Genomic DNA, 17,693 nt, shown 5'->3' with positions numbered 1-17,693 from the left:
TGCATATATTTAACTGAAAAAAATGGTTTCATGCACTTTACTCTTGTGGCTTTACTCTTGTGGCTATCACTTTGATGCTGAATGAGAAAATACCCTTCCAAAAAATACGTATTGTTTAGTACATCATTTGGAACACAACTTTAATTTGGCATCTAACAATATTTAAATCTGTCATTATTTTTGCTGTTTTGCCACAGTAATGACACACTACAGCTCTAAGCACTGTAACACTTCTTAATTCCAATAGGGATCTCACTGATTCCACTGTATAATATTAATGTGCTCATCTTCTCATCTCTCTTTGTGTCTTTCTGTCTCTCTCTGTGTCTTCCTCTCTCTGTTTTCAGTATGTGGCGTTCGGCTCGCTCCTGTTCATCCTCATCTCCATCTCAACATTTTGCTTGGAGACACACGAGGCCTTCAACACCATCTACAATAAGACAGAGAACGTGACTGTGGGGAACGTCACGCGGGAGGAGATTGTGTATGAGGTAGTGACTGACAACTGGCTGACCTACGTGGAGGGTGTGTGCGTCATCTGGTTCACCATCGAGGTGTTCGCCCGCGTCATCTTCTGCCCGGACAAGCCCGAGTTCTTCAAGAGCTCGCTGAACATCATCGACTTTGTAGCCATCCTGCCCTTTTACCTGGAGGTGGCGCTGAGCGGCCTCTCCTCGAAAGCGGCCAAAGACGTCCTGGGCTTTTTGCGTGTGGTGCGATTCGTCCGAATCCTGAGAATCTTCAAGCTCACGCGCCATTTCGTGGGGCTGAGAGTGCTGGGTCACACGCTCCGTGCCAGCACCAATGAATTCTTGCTCCTCATCATTTTCCTCGCTCTCGGGGTGCTCATTTTTGCCACCATGATCTACTACGCCGAGCGCATCGGCGCCGACCCGGACGACCCCACGGCAAGCGCCCACACGACCTTCAAAAACATCCCCATCGGCTTCTGGTGGGCTGTGGTCACCATGACCACACTGGGCTATGGTGACATGTATCCAGAGACATGGTCTGGTATGTTAGTGGGCGCCCTGTGCGCTCTGGCGGGCGTGCTGACCATCGCCATGCCTGTGCCCGTCATTGTGAACAACTTCGGCATGTACTACTCTCTGGCCATGGCCAAGCAGAAGCTGCCCAAGAAGAAGAACAAGCACATCCCACGGGCTCCGCAACCTGGATCGCCCAACTACTGCAAGCCAGATGCCCTGGCCATGGCCACTGCCTCGCCGCACAGGATCATGGGTAATGTGCTGGGCAGTATGGTGGTCTCTGGAAGCATGGCAGGAGACTGTCCTCTTGCACAGGAGGAAATCATAGAGATTAACAGAGCAGGTGTGTGTGTGTGAGTGTACCCATGTGTTTACATGTTTTGTGTGTGTGACCTATCTTTGCACTAATAGATTACATTTCCAACAGTAAAGGTGCGGTCACGTTTACCGTTGCTCTGTGAAATTTAATGGGTGAAATTGAGTTTCGCATGAGGGCGGAAAAGTTCCCCATGCAGATTTAGCTCATTTTCAAGTTGGTCACTTGAATTCACTATGCAGACTACTATGTGAGCTGTGCTTTCTACACTATTGACAAGAAGTGATGGGAAAAGTTACTTTTAAAAGTAGTGCATTACATTATTGCGTTACTCCCTAAAAAAGTAACTAATTACGTTACTTTTTAAATCTGGGCAGGGCTTGCTCGTCTGTTTTTAATATAATATATTTATAATATATAAAAAGTTATATTCAGAATCAGAATGAGAATCAGAATGAGCTTTATTGCCAGGTATATTTTTGGCAAATGTAAAAGCCCTTTCACACCAAAAGCCTCAGGCTGAAGTTAAAGTAAATTCATGGTTGTACTGTAGAACACAGAAGAATGAAGTTCAACACTCTTTAGCAATAATAATAAAACAGAAGAAACAAATGTTAGTTTATCTTGAGTCATTTTTGCTTATTAGTATGGAGGACAGAACAGCTTTCAATCAATAAATGTGACCCTGCACCACAAAATCTGTCATAAGTTGCACAGGTACTTTATTTGTAGTAATAGCCAACAATACGTTGTATGGGACAAAGTTATAGATTTTTTTTAATGCCGAAAATCATTACGGATATTAAGTAAAGATCATGTTCCATGAAGAGATTTTGTAAATTTCCTACCGTAAATATATGAAACTTAATTTTTGATTAGTAGTATGCATTGCTAAGAACTTCATTTGGACAACTTTAAAGGCAATTTTCTCAGTATTTAGATTTTTTTGCACCCTCAGATTCGAGATTTTCAAATAGTTGTATCTCGGCCAAATATTGTCCTATCCTAACAAACCATACATCAGTGGAAAGCTTATTTATTTATTTATTTATTTATTTATTTATTTATTTATTTATTTATTTATTTATCTCAATAATAACAAAAAATTTACCCTTATGATTGGTTTTGTGGTCCAGGGTCACAAATGAGAAAAAAACTGGCATTACTTATTTGAAAAAGTAACTTGTAAATTTTCTTGTCAATTAAAAAGTAATGCGTTACTTTACTGACTACATAACTTGCGTTACTTGTAATGCATTACCCCCAACACTGTTGACAAGTGATAATTCATTTTGTTGCCTGCAAAATTTTGCTTACATTTCACTAATGTGACCGCACCTTAAAGAGATAGTTCACCCCAAAATTAAAATCCTGTCTTTAATTACTCACCCTCATGTCGTTCCAAACCTGTAAGACCTTCGTTCGTGTTCAGAACACAAATTAAGATATTTTTGATGAAAGCTGAGAGCTTTCTGACCCTGCATAGACAGCAACACAACTGACACGTTCAAGGCCTAGAAAGGTAGTAAGGACATTGTTAAAATAGTCCATGTGACATCAGTGGTTTAACCATAATTTTATGAAGCTATGATAATATCTCTTCTCTTCCATGTCGGTGTTCGATGTGCATTCACGAAGCATGCATGTGGTGCTGCTGAGGAAGACGCACAATGTACATAAAACAGTCATCAAAAACTGAAGATTTTGACTGAAAGGATGACTTGCAGTTTTTTGCCCTAACTTTACTTATTTGAACCAGAATATATGGACAATAAACTAAGAGAGATGAACATTCTACATCAGAAAGCTGGTTCCTGCGTTAGTAGTTATTTTTGTTCTCTTTGCACACAAAAAGATTTCTCGTAGCTTTATGAAATTATGGTTGAATCACTGATCTCACTTGGACAATTTGAGTGCTGTCCTTACTACCTTTCTGAGCCTGTGAACATTACAGTTACCTTGCTGTCTATGCAGGGTCAGAAAGCTCATCAAAAATATCTTAATTTGTGTTCTGAAGATGAATGAAGGTCTTACAGGTTTGGAACGATATGAATGTGAGTAATTAATGACAGAATTTTCATTTTTTTTTTGGTGAACTAACCCCCAATTAATTGCTATAATATGAGCAAAAAATGCTATTGAGGACCAACGCTTCAAGTGTGTGTATTTTTGTGTGTGATGTCAACTAGCTCCATCTCACCCTTCAAGGAAGTTCAGTTCAAATGCCTGTGGTCATCACTTAAAGCTCTTTATAATGAACTGTCATTGCCTAAACTGGGTCTTTTATATAATCTTGTAGAACGTCTACACACGTACACACACACACACACACACACACGCAAGTATTTGAGAGTAGTAATATGCAAAACTATGCTGTCACGGCCGAGTTTGACAGAGAACAGGAATGTTATTTAAATTATAGCAGGATTATGCTTCATGCATCCAATCAGTTTCTTAGACTAGCAGAAAACATCTCACCCAATCAGAAGATTCTGAATCTAGCAAACAGCTTTCGGTAGATGATTGACATGGAGCTTGCAGTACTATATGTGTGTGTGCAGTTAATTTGCATACTCACTGGAGAAACACATTCTCCTTAAAACAACTGCTATTGGTCTTAATTTTGCTCCCCAAGTAAAGTTGTTCTTGCTGTAAGGATCAAAATACATCTTTTTTCACCGTTTTTGCACGTGAAGGTGTCAGTCAGGTTGAGCCAGTGAGTTCATGCAGCCAAGAGCTCCGTCTGTCATTACTGTGCAGAACACAGATATACACACCCCATGCTAAGATTAACACGAGGCAGATTAGTCATGGCCTCTCAGATTAGCATATGCTATATTTGATCTATAATAAAGGCAAGTTTTCAAATTAACAGCACTCTGCTTACAGCCACACGATTTTTAGTTGATTTCGACACCAAAGATACATAAATAGGATGACTTTGAATCGTTTGTTCCTAAAAAGTAACATTTTTTGGAACAAGCTGCCTCTTAAGTGGATGACAGCTGTAGTTTTTGGCTCCTACTTTTTGTTTTGCTCATCCATGGAGTTTTCACAGCTGGAAGTTCCCAAGGAAATAAAAGGGAGCATAAACATCCTGAGATACTTGCTGTGAAGAAACGCTTTAGCACATGTGCCCTCCTGTAGCTTCAAATCCCACATGCCCTTGACACCTACAATGCTAGCACCATATCCATCATGTGCACTGTTAAGTAGTGTAAAACTAAAAGTATAACAACTTATAACAAAGTCATTTGTTTGTCGCCCGTCCCCATGTGTGAGTGTGTTGGGTTTTTTTGGCATGCGTGAGTGATGCTCTGATTCTGTAACTTGATTTTATGCTTAAGTTTTTTTTTAAAAGGTTCACCCAAAGGCGCTTTCGCACCGCATAGTTCTATGGTGGTTCCTAGAGAACCCATTTCCCCCTCGGACCGTTTTCCTGGTTGCATTTGCACCGGCAGCAAGAACTTTGACGCAGTCAACGGCGACATCTTTATTCGCAGGAGTTACAAACGTAAACAACCAGTGAATGGAGGATGCCGTAATCTAAGCTGTTTTTGTTGTGTGTCGTGGGTTTCTTGATAACGGAGATGGAATGTAAACACAATTTACGCGATTAAAATAGCACAAAAATCTGACTAAATCTCTTATGACAACTTGCAGTGTTACATATCCTCAAGGCTGAGAAAAGAACACAACGCTTCAGACAACAGGTAGCTAAATGCCATTATTATTGCTGTTTTTCATGTTCGTGGAGTAAATATGTTTACACAAGTTTTTAAAAATGCCAGGTAGCCCGTGTTTGGTATCCGTTTGGCCAATCAGCATGCATATACATCTCTGGTAGTTCCTATAGAGTGTTTTCACGATGCCTCATCAATTGGCCATGTTGGCAGCATTGAACGTAAACAATGCCACTGAACCGAATGAAACTTATATATTTTGCTGATTATTTCTACTAAAAATTGTCAGTTATTGTCATGATTTGGGCTGTACTAATTGGTCGGACTAAAAAACAGTGAAGTACTATAGACTGGCAAATGTTTTAACAAATTAAGGAGAAGAGCACAAAAACCTGAGGAACAAAATGTGTTTGTGGTTGGCCAAACTGAACCAGGATTTCCAGGGCAAGAATCTTGACAACATTTCTGTTTGTTCTTATCATTTCCGGTTTAGGTACAGTAGGTGAAATATTAGGCTAATATCTTAATACTACTCGTACGTATCTTGACCACCTATTAACTTTAGTTTTTTTCAAAATATCACGCCCTTTCCTGCCTACTAAGTCCTTCTCTATGTGATTTAGCAGCTTTCAAACTTATTTTGTAACAGTAGTACATTAAACGTGCAATCCATGCTGTTGTTTACATCCGAGTATCACCAATATGGCCGCACATCCGGGTAACTGACCAAATCGTAAGTGCGAACCCTCTATAGAATTATGCCGCATTCCAGACAAGGTTGGAAGAGGGAACATCCGAGATGAAATGTCCCATTTTCAACTTCAGTGAGTTCTAGTCAATCACACGTCATGTTAACATATTTCTGTAAATTATGGCAAAAACACAAAAAAACAAAACAAAATGCTGCCTTTGGCTGACGAAAAGCTAACATGTCTAATGTTTTTAAATTTGAATTTAAATGACGCGTTCTGCTGAGGTCGGGGTAGAACGATTTGTCCTGAGTTCACAGATTCGATATCCGACTTCCAGACATTATTTTCAAGTAGGAGGTGGGAAAAATCCTAATTTCGAGTTGTCTGGATGCATCATTAGACCCTACTATGAAGCTAATTTAGTTCACCCAAATGGAGTTCCTAGAACTAAATACGCCCCTAGTTCCTGCGGTGCGAACACGCCAAAAAGCGTGACCTTCACTAGTAGTTCTAGGAACTATGAAAAGGTTCCTCCGGTGCGAAAGCCCCTAATCCCTTATGACATTTTGTCAGTGGAAAACACAAGTCTGAGCTGCTCCATTTTATACCGTGAAACTGAATGGGGTCAAAAATGAGAAGTTTTAAGCAGTCCAGCCACGGTTTCCATTTACTTCTGTTGTATGAAAAGAGCAGCTTAAACATTGTGCTAGATTTCTCCTTTAGTTTTCCACCGATAAAATAAATCCATGTGGATTTTTAAAGAAACGAGGGTGAACAAATGTTTCCTATTTTATTGTATTCTAAGTATTTTTATTATCTCTTCAATGATTGTCATTTTATGGCTGTCAGGAAAGTGAGTTATATCTGGTGTAGTGAACCTTATGCCTTGACCTTTCATATAGACTTTTGTGTCATCCATTCATCACCCTTTGTCACCATTCTACTGTGAACGTGTTCATCATCGTCCCATCATGGACTACCGTCTTCACCGATAAATATTTTTAATTTCCTCATATGGGGTCCAATTGCATAACGAGTATTCTCCCTCGCCTCCCCATCCTCCTTTTTCATTCTATCTCTCTCCATGTCTTTAGCGGGCTTTGCCCCTGGCTTATTCCTGTAAATTGTTGAGCGGTAACTCACATCAGATTAGATTTGACAGCTGTGTCGGAAGCTATAAGAACAAGTGACCCTGCAGCTTCTTTGTTTGAGTGTGTGCACATCTCAGTCTTTCAGACGCACTCATTCATGTTGTGTGTGTTTGTGTATGTGATGTTCTGAGTTCCCCTGCACCATTTTAATCAAGTGATGCTGCTCTTTTTGTAGCGCATCTCTATTTTTGCCCCTTTTATTCATCCCTTTTCATCCCTGACTTTTTTCTTCCCTCGTCCCTGGTTTTTCATGCTACTATGACTGTCTCTAATATCACATGCACATACCACAAATAATAATTTTATTTTTTCTTTCTTTCTTCCTTTCAAAACAGACTCAAAGCAGAATGGAGATGCTGCAAACGCAGCTCTGGCTAATGAGGACTGTCCCACCATAGATCAGGTGCTGGGGCCAGATGACAGGAGTCCGGCCACCGGCGGGTTGGGGTCATGCACGGGGCGTGAGCGTTACCCCCACGATAGGGCCTGCTTCCTTCTCAGTACCGGAGAGTTCCGCACCACAGACAGCAATGTCAGGAAAGGTATGCAGCACCCACAAACAAACACGTTATTATACTCATACTTTTAGTGTACATCACAAAGAACAGGATCAGGAAAGGTAAGTTGTATGTTCAAATGCTTATTATTGCATATTAGGGCACAGGCACATACATTGTAGCAATATATATATATTTTATACACAAATATACATGCACTGACTTACACTTTACAAAGTACATCAGAGGTATACGCATAAAACAGACTCTCCCGCATCCATACTAACAGTCTAGCTCCCCGCCTTCTCCTCTTGCTTTTCTCCTCATAATTCATCACATCAATCATTCTGAAGGCCGCTCATCATTAGCAAAGCTCAGTAATAATTCAATTCATATCTTTGTTAAATGTGTTTAATCTTTGATAAAATCAGGACTTTTCAGTGAAAATAATCCTAGCACAAGTTAAATTATTAAGAGATATATCAAACTCACTGCGTCTGGCCAACAAGCTCTTCAAATGCTATCTTTCTGTCTATCCATCTATCTGTCTGTCTGTCGCTCTATCTGTCTGTCTGTCTGTCGATATATCTGTCTGGGTTGTGCAAAATTTTGAATTAAAGAATTGGCTCTCTTTCAGTTCAAGAGTTTGCATTTAATTGGCTGCATCCCAGAGGAAGTTAAATTGGAATTTAAATGGGAATGACAGGAAACTGAGTTTAATACAGATAATGCATTCTGGGAGAAGTGTTCTTCCATCTTGCTTAATTTATTACATATTTTGAAATATATGAAGTGTCAAGGCTTTTAAAACAATTTAATTATTTAATTTTGCTGCCTTGCATTAAAATGCAGATTCCAATTCTGATTCCTGTTTTTGACAGATTTTCTAAATTCAGATTCAGTAAAAATGTAGGAATTCAAATCTATCTATCTATCTATCTATCTATCTATCTATCTATCTATCTATCTATCTATCTATCTATCTATCTATCTATCTATCTATCTGTCAGGCTTGCCTTTGCTCTTTCTTGCTCTCATTCATTGATTTTTTACTTCATTCTCTTTCTCTTCCTGGCCTTCCACCCTGGCTTGTCTCTGCCCATGTCTCTTTCCCTTCATCCATCCCCTCATCTTGGCCTTTTTTTCTCCTTATCTTCCGCACCTCATGCACTTCGCGTCACATCCACTTGTATCTGCTCTGTTTTTGCTATGGCATGATTGACACCTACTGCCTGTCCCTATATATTATACCTTCCTACTCCTGCACCTTTCCACCAACCTCCACATATTTTAAATAAACCCCTTTCTACACAACCAAATCCTACAACTCCCCACCCACAAACACACTAGAAGCTGCAGGCGCCAACCCAGGAGAGGAGTGGTTCAAGCCGGAAGGGCCACTGCTACAGCAGGACCTCAATGCCAATTCTGCCTCTTCTTGGATCAAACCATAATGAATCAGAGGTAACAAGCAGCGTAGAAGTTAGTCAAATGCATAGAGGTCGATATTTAATTAATTCCATTTGGCACACTACTATTTGACAGGGATATATTTTATATGCAAAGAATATATTTAGCACATTCATGCTTTAGAGCAACTAAAGATATGAAATACAAACATAAGCAGCCACACTCAGTACTAAAGTACATGACTTAAGTAAACTTGCAGTATGTTTTATCATTAACAGGAACAATATGCCTTTGAATCTGGGGGGATACTGTCTTCTATGTGTTCTGTCTTTGTTTGACAATTTATACACTGATCTAACTTAAAGTCTGTGTAAAGGCAATTGAGAGAATTGTTTCTAAACACATTATAAGTGTTAGAAATGTATTGCTGAAACACAATACAAAGACTGTGAGCTGTAATAGTGCTGAATTGTGGAGTTAGACTGTTAAACAGTTTTTCACCATTTTTGTGTTCAGAAATTTTGGGCGGCCTGAAATCAGTCTCATAGACACACTGGATTGGCTGAGCATGGGCCCTCCACTAGAACTACAGCACATTAGCATCATTTTTTATCATTGAAATTTAGCTTGGGTGGTTAATAATACATTTTTTTCTGTGGTGTGAATATTGCTTTACGCTGACTTTAAGTATTTAATATCTGCACAGACTAAATGCACGCAGTAGGACAGTAGGAACAGTGCCAGAAATTCACTTTTGAATTAATGGACAATGTCATTTTTTGCAATTTGTCTTTGGAATTAATTAATTTATTTTAGCCTTTAATAAGGGCATTTTATTTCTAACCTAATAAAAACAAATAATTTCCATAATTCTAAATTATATCAAATATAAAATAAATTGAGAAATGAGTAGTCTATTAGACATTGTAACCCAAAAATGCTAGAATACACTTCAAATATTGAAACATGCATTTTTAAATAATAAACCCAACATATACATATATAATAAAACATATACATTTTAGAAAATAGAGTAATTCTGCATGGGGCATTTCTGTAACTTTAGGTGGATTTTTTGCCCTGAGACTTAATTTTTCTGACCCTGATTCACAGCAGACTAGAATCAGTATTTCATCTTTGTCTCTGACTCAAATGTGAGTAAGTGTTTGCTTGGACTATAGCTTTGAAACCTCCATTTTATATTTACATATACACTGCTGTTCAAAAGTTTGGGATCAGTAAGTCTTGTAGTCCTTTTTATAGAATCTCTTATGCTCATCAAGGCTACATTTATTTGATCAAAAATACAGAAAAAAATGTTATGACTATATAATATTGGTTTCTATTTTAATATACTTTAATATATAATTTCTTCCTGGGATGCGAAGCTGAATTTTCATCAGCCATTACTCCAGTCTTAAGTGTCACATAATACTTCAGAAATCTTTCTAATATGCTGATTTATTATTAGAATCGGGATTCTTTGATGAATAAAAAGTTGAAAATAACAGTATTTATTCAAAATATAAATCTTTGCTATCACTTTTTATCAATTTAACACATCCTTGCTAAATAAAAGTATTAATTTCTTTCAAAAAAAGAAAGAATAAAAAATGCACTGACCCTAAACTTTTGAACAGTAGTGTATCGTTAGAAAATGTTTCTTTTGTAAATAAATGTGGTCCTTTTTAACTTTTTATTCATCAGAGAATCCTAAAAAAAAGTACCACAGGTTCAAAATTAAAGCAGCACAACTGTTTTCAACATTAATAATAAATCAGCATGTTAGATTGATTTCTGAAGGATCATGTGACACTGAAGACTGGAGTAATGATGCTGAAAATTCAGCTTTGATTACAGGAACAAATTAGATTTTAATGTATAGTAAAATAGAAAAGCTTTATTGTAATAATATTTAACAATATAACATTTTTTATGTATTTTCGATCAAATAAAGCAGCCTTGGTAGGCATAAGAAGCTTTTTCAAAAAGCATTAAAAATCCTACCGATCCCAAACTTTTGAACGGCAGTGTATCTCAAAGACTAAGCGTTACAGTATATAAAGGCTGTCATTATAGCACTAGCTCCCTCATCTCTGTCTTTCTCACTCTCTTTCTCTCATTTTACCCCCAAACGTAAAGTTTTGTCAAATAAATATAAATAATTAAAAAATATATTTAAAAAGAATTAATAAAATATATATAAATAAATGATTTAAAATATATATTTTAAAAAGAATAAATAAAAAGGTCATTTTGATTTTTACTTTTATAAATAAATATAAATAATGAAAAAAATATTAAAAAAATAATCACTAATAAGTGTCATTTTGGTGGCTTTTTTATTTTACTTTTATTAATAAATATAATTTTAAATATATGTATTTTAAAAGGAATTTATCAACTTAATTTCTGATTAGTAATAGGCATTGCTAAAACTCCATTTGGACAATTTTCTCAGTATTTCGATTTTTTTGCACCCTCAGATTCCAGATTTTCAAATAGTTCTCAGCCAAATATTGTCCTGGAAACAGTTTTCAATCAATCAGCATACTTGCTAGAACATTTCACTAATTGTTGCCCATACATCCGACATCAACCAATTTTATGCAATACGTAATATTTAGCATTTTTTATTCAAAAATATCAAATAAGTAAACTTTTGTCATTCTAATTGTATTTGCCTGTGATTATTTCCTTAATTTCATTTTTTTCCTTCTCATTCTACTTATACATCTTTCACACTCTTTTCTCTTGACTGAACTGAGCACCAGACATTAAGAACTGTACACAAGTTAACCCTCAGGCCAGTATAGTTCAACACACACTCACGTTCACACACCCACACGTCGATGAAATGAAAATGTGTTGAATATCTCAATTCTTATATGACAGAAGGGTATTTGTGTGATTTCTGCTTAATTCTAGTTTGTGTGTTTGGGGATGTTGTATTTCACTCACGTTCACACACATATGATGAAATGAAAATGTCTTAATTTGTGCTTAATTTGTGTGTGTGTCTGTGTGTGTGTTTGGGGATGTTGTATTTTCTGATGTGTGTTTTTGAGGTGCGCCTGTCTGACGAGCTGTTGTTGTGTTATCTCCTTCCTCAGGTTGTGTCGTGTCATGCGTTTGTATGTCAGCTCTTGTTGCTACACTGTTACACTGTCTTCCCTCGTTCGTGTGTTGTCGTGTGTGTGCACTGTAATCCATTCGGTGTTGCTGTGACTTCTTCCTCCTCCTTCTCCTCCCTAGCGGTGACCTTTCACCTCACTAGAGTGCCCCTCAGGTCTTTGTAAAGTGTTTCAGTGCTCGCTATACTGCCACTCAAAGGCAAAACACAGCAACTACACATTGCATTATTCTCCTGTAACTAAAAGGATTGGCTCAACTATGTTTAAATTTAGAAGAAAACTGAGTATCAAATCAGTTAAGCTAACATCCCCAGTTCCATTATTGGCGTAGTTATTTTGTTTTGCCTTTGTAGGGCTGTATAATTGCCATCCCACACTATACCAGAAAGAGCTCAAACGAGGAATGCCTTTAATGCTTCAGGGGTTTTGGTGAACGGTCACTGAGAAGGGTTGTGTTTTATTTGCATTTTCTGTTTTGTTTCATGAATAAAGCTGGTTTCTTCTCTCTCCTGGAACTGCCCTCCACTCTGGGGTCCACTGACCAGTGTTTCATCACAGCCAGCAGATGAAAACCCTTCATTACATGGACCAGAAACTGGGAACTACAATATTCTAGCCATGAGTAGATAACAAATGCTCAATGGGGCTGTGCTGAAACACTGCGCTCTGACGCTGTTAGGATGTGTGCTACAGTCCTGTAGTCTAACTGATCAGGGACACAATTCTACCTCACATATACACTAAACATCAGGTGACAAATGTGTCTAATAGTCATGCGGACATGTAATGAGTGAATTTAAGGTGAGGTAAAACACAGCACAGGCACTAACAAGCTCAGCAACACATATACTGATACCCACAGACACAGGTAAGTTCTTATAGGGCTGTAATGACATACCTGGGCTGTTGCCATGGCAACAGGACACTGAAAGGGCTGTGATGCAATTGTTACAAATCAACACTGCAAAGTTTTCATGCAGTAAGACCCAAATCAGGGGTAAATGGCTATTTTTTTGCTTTCTCCTTACTCTCTGTTCCCTTTTTTTCTTTCTCACACTGTGGTCACAGTGCCTCTTCAAAGTGCACTTACAATTATGTTGAGGGATGCAAAAGAGAACAAGTCAGGAAAGGTCAAAAGTTTTCCTTTTGGATGTTTTCTCATTTTTTATTTTCTTTATAGATTCCATAATATTGACCTGTATGCGTGTATATTTTTATATGTTGTAAGAACGCATATCTGAGAGTTTATATTTGTGCTGTTGCTTTTCAGTGTTGGTATAGATGTTTTAAAATAGTTCACCCCAAAATGACAATTCATTTATTCGCTGTTATTTCGATCCAAATCTATATTACTTTCTGCAGTGGAACACAAAAGAAGATGTTTATCAGAATGTCTAAGCTGCTGTCTTCCATACAGTTTGTGAATGGCTTATCAAGATTAAAACAAGGACAAAAAGGCAGTATAAAAATATAATAGTGATCTATATTACTAAAGGTTGGAATTGGGGTGTCACAATAAATCGATTTGTGGATTGATTCTGTGATTTTCCGAATGCAGAAACAGCCGTACTCTACTTGCTTCCAGTTCTTTACACACACACCACTTGAAATTAAAATAATAATTCATAAAGTGAAGGTAAAGTCGAGGTGCAAGTACATTTAGGCACTTAAAATACTCAGTTGAATGCACACGCACTCTTCTTCGTGAACCTTTGAGCATTTTAAAACTAGCCTAAAGTGCCATCTGCTGTTAAAAATTAAGCTCAGAATTGATTCCTGAGAGAATCACGATGCATACAGAAAATCGTAGAATTGACCTACAAATCGATAGATCCTAGGCTGGAATACACTACACTACATATTAGTTTGGTTTTTGCCGGATCAATGTGTTTGATAGGCGCTTGTTTTCGCTAATTGAACATGTTGAATTATTGTTTGTCAGGTCTTTTAATGTCTGAGAAGTGATGTAGGCTGCTACTGCATTCGGTTGTCTGGCGGTGTTGATCTGCATCTCTCGGTTGCTAGGAGTCGCATGACAAATGAAAACAATATGTGTTCTAAAATGGGCTCTAAATATCGAACAAGTTTAATATCTTCCAACTGGATGGAATCCTAGTCTAAAGCTATAAAAATTGTGCCCATCTTACACTACATTATTTTCTGTGAAATCTGTCACCAAAATCTGCTCTGATTCTAATTTTCAACAACTAGTGTTGACATGTCCAGACTGTATCTATTTTTGCCTCACCTTTTTTTATACGCATTTTGAAGTATCACATCAGAAACCTTATGCCACATTTCGAAAAATTCACAAAAAAGTTTTTTGTGCTCGCTTAAGCTGGTTTTTGACTTGTATTAAAAAGGGTTAATGTGAATAATGGGAGATGGAAACGCATTTGCCGAATAAATTCCTCCATACGCATCAAGAAAGTCATGTGACATTGCGCTATGGGACGGCAAAGCCTGACTAATCAGCGGACCGATCTTGTTGCACAGCATTTGAAATGCTGTTATGGTTACATTTACATTTAGGCATTTGGCAGACGCTTTTATCCAAAGCGACTTACATTGCTTTACATTTTAACTACTTGCAATCCCTGGGATCAAACCCATGACTCTGGCATTGTTACTGCCATGCTCTAACCACTGAGCTACAGGAAAGCTGTATCATTCTTAAATGCCAGAGTAAAGCCTGTCATCAAAGTATTTCTGTATGATTGCCTCCCAGAATTGTCTTACACGACTGCGTTCCCAAACAGCAGCATCCACCACCGAAAGCAACGACCACATTTGTTTACTGCTCGTTATGGGCAAGTAATTTATTATTTATGAAAATTATTGTATTCAGTGGCTTCTCCTACTTTTCTTATTGATATTTAGTGCCAATTTATTAGGAAGTGACAATTTTGTTTCCTTTTGACTTGTTGGATGGAAACAGTGCTTATTTGCGATTTTGTTGAAACAACACCCTTTTTACCTTGTCAAAAACAGCTCTGTTCAAAATGACCTGTTTCGGTGCATGCCTTTTTAAATGATAATGAGCTCTGCTCACTTCACCCCTCTCTTTATGAGTTTTTGGTGGTGCGTTTCCATGAAAAAAAAAAAAACCACTGCATCCTTAGTGGCTCTGACGTTGGGAGAAAATTAAGACTCTTATGTTCACTTTTACATCCAACTACAAAACACCTGCATTCCTTATGAGACATTGTTGTCGCTACAGCTGTTTAAGCGCGGAGAAAATGGCGGACAGCATACAATTAGCTGAGGGTGGAAATATGCTCCATCAGCGGTCGTGGGTGGAGCCTGAGCAATATGACATCATACTGCTCAGAAAATCAAATCGGTTTGATAATTAAGACTGTTTAGTTTTTTGGGGGATTATAAAAAAGGAGTGAATGTATTTTTATCATTGTGTCCGCACACTGCTAAGACACATTTATATGAAAACACCATGTAAAATGAATTTTGTATCCGATATCCTCTTTAAGTAATCACTGAATGTTTTGCCTTGACAGCTGTAGTCATTCGCTTTCATTATATGGAAAAGAGCAACTTGGACATTCTGCTAAAATATTATGGTAATTGGACGAAAAATGGTAATTGGTCATAGGAGTGTGAGTAAATGATGACAGAACTTTAATTTATGGGTGAACTATCATTTTCTACTCCCTGGCTCTCCTCCTAAATCACCACAGCATGTATTCTTCTTTCTTCTCCCCCTCGAACTTCTGCCTCTTTCTGTTTCTACCTTCTGCCCTCTCACTCCTTCCTGCCCACTGTTGCCAAGGAAACAGTGGAAGAGAGCATTCTGGGACTAAGCGCTACGTGACGAAATATAAAACGAAGGGGTTAAAGATGGTTCAAGCTTAAAAAAAATGGCATTTGGTCTCCTAAATCCTGGCAAATTGGTTAACGCTACAGCCTTTACGTTCAGACGCCCACTTACTCCCAAGATGCACTTAGATGATTACTATGATTATTTTATTGCTGTTGTGCCCCTGTTCTTTTTTTTTTTCTTTTTTTTTCCTTTTGCCCCCTCTTATCAATCATTTATTCAGTCTAAAGTGCTCTTTCGATGCGCTGGGTTTTTTGTATTTTATATTTTGAGTACGCTGAGAGCTTTGACACATACCCTTGGGCCCTGCCATTGACTGACTCTGGTGCTGAGGCTAAATGCATAAGAGCTGCAGTCTGGATGCTGGCCACAGCACACTGAGGGCATTGTGGTCATCTTCCTCTCTAGCCATTGTCTTAAAGCGTAGAAATAGTACTGCACTGCAGGGCTGCAGTCACACCCCTCTTTCTCTCTCTCTTTCTCTCTCTCTCTCTCTCCCTCCCATTTCTCTCCCTCTGCAGACTGATTGATTTTCCCCTGTACTCCCATTTAACCTCACTTCTGAATCTCTGATGTAACCGGAGAACCTGAGGGTTCTCTCTCTAGGGCTCCTGATGAGCTAGACCAATTCATTACCAATTTCACCATATCATGTATCGCTATGTGTATAAACAGTGCCTTATGCCCTTGAAATCATTTTTAAATTTGCCACAAAACCTTTACTGCACTCTCTCTCTCTGCAGTCTCTCTCTCTCTCCCTCTCTCTCTCTCTCTCTCTCTATATATATATATATATGCTGCATTCTATACTGCTAAAACTAGTTGTAGTATATTATAAATGAGTCAATATGTCCACAGAATGTCAATCCAAAATGATTCCCAACAACCAAATTGGCGCAACTGCTGATTGCAACTGCTCTTTCATGCAATTTTCTAGTCATTCAGCAGTTCCCACAAACGTTGCAGCCAACTGTCAGAGTTCCAGGTTGCATCGGTGTGAGAATTTGACTGCAGTGCAGTAAAAATTGAGCGGCGAGATATGGCTGAGAGGTTGCTGGCCTGGCCGATAATGCTTCCAAAGGGGTCAATGCTTTCATTTTGTTCAGGTCACTGCCCCTCGAGGGACGGAGAGCAGGGGGAGGGGCCTCACCTGATGATGAGGGCTTTTTTTTTTACAACACCTCTCTCATACAGACCGTAAATTAAATATTTTTAATACTTCTTCTATGTTTTTACTGTAAAGACATGCTAAAAGTTTGTCTGCCTGTCTCCTCAGCACTAATTATGTAGTGAAGTTGTGCATTATTTAGTTTTTGGTGAGCCACACTGCTGGATTCAATCGTTGTCTCAGCAGTATTTATTATTAATTGTATTAATAATAATACATTTTTCAAGTGGTAGTAAATTATCCATCAAGTAATGCACATGAATGCAGAGACTACATAACTAGTTCAAGTGAAGAAGAAAAAAATGGCCTAAAAAGATTTTTGGTAATTCACGTTCTATTTTCTGGTGATTTTTTTTTTTTTGGGATTATTATCCAAGGTTAGTGAATGGTTGAAGTATACGTTTGAGAAACAATGTTTTTATTGTCTTTCCAATCAAATTGGATGTGTAGTGTATGAATGGGCTTGACTCTTTCACCATCAGTGACCGTGTACTGCATGTATGACACTATCATACATGATTTAAATGTGAATCTGTGGATATTATTTCAACGTTTGTTTTTTACTGTGTCCTCTACTGTCAACTACTTTTCTTTACTTTTTTTAATTAAATATTTTATTATTAATGTAGTTCCACCTTCTGTTTTGCAATTAACAGTGACATGTACAACATCCTTACTGGGAACTTGTCTATGTGCACACTGGAATTAAGTGTTTATCGATGACCATGTTAAATGTCATAAGTTGATATTTCTGTCCATTCTTGTACTGTATATTCAGGTGCTAATTTCTGAATGTAAACTATCCCCTCTCTTCTTAC

The 17,693-nt window shown here is 37.9% G+C and overlaps 1 protein-coding gene across 5 annotated transcripts in view; it reads left to right on the top strand.

Annotated features, from left to right (window-relative positions):
* The window catches only part of kcnc3a (potassium voltage-gated channel, Shaw-related subfamily, member 3a), a 74,593-nt gene that overhangs the window by 40,972 nt on the left and 15,928 nt on the right, over positions 1–17,693 (top strand). For 4 of the 5 annotated variants that reach the window (XM_073840521.1, XM_073840514.1, XM_073840506.1 and 1 more), the window contains exons 2-3: positions 348–1,332; positions 7,167–7,373. In XM_073840521.1, the coding sequence (XP_073696622.1) occupies positions 348–1,332; positions 7,167–7,373 (1,192 nt within the window). The remainder of the gene's footprint in view (positions 1–347; positions 1,333–7,166; positions 7,374–17,693) is intronic. The other variant, XM_073840530.1, reaches the window with a different exon arrangement.

The sequence above is a fragment of the Garra rufa genome, chromosome 1 (genome assembly GCF_049309525.1).
Source record: "Garra rufa chromosome 1, GarRuf1.0, whole genome shotgun sequence".
Taxonomy (NCBI): Eukaryota; Metazoa; Chordata; class Actinopteri; order Cypriniformes; family Cyprinidae; genus Garra; species Garra rufa.
This window is presented reverse-complemented; position numbering and strand designations above follow the sequence as displayed.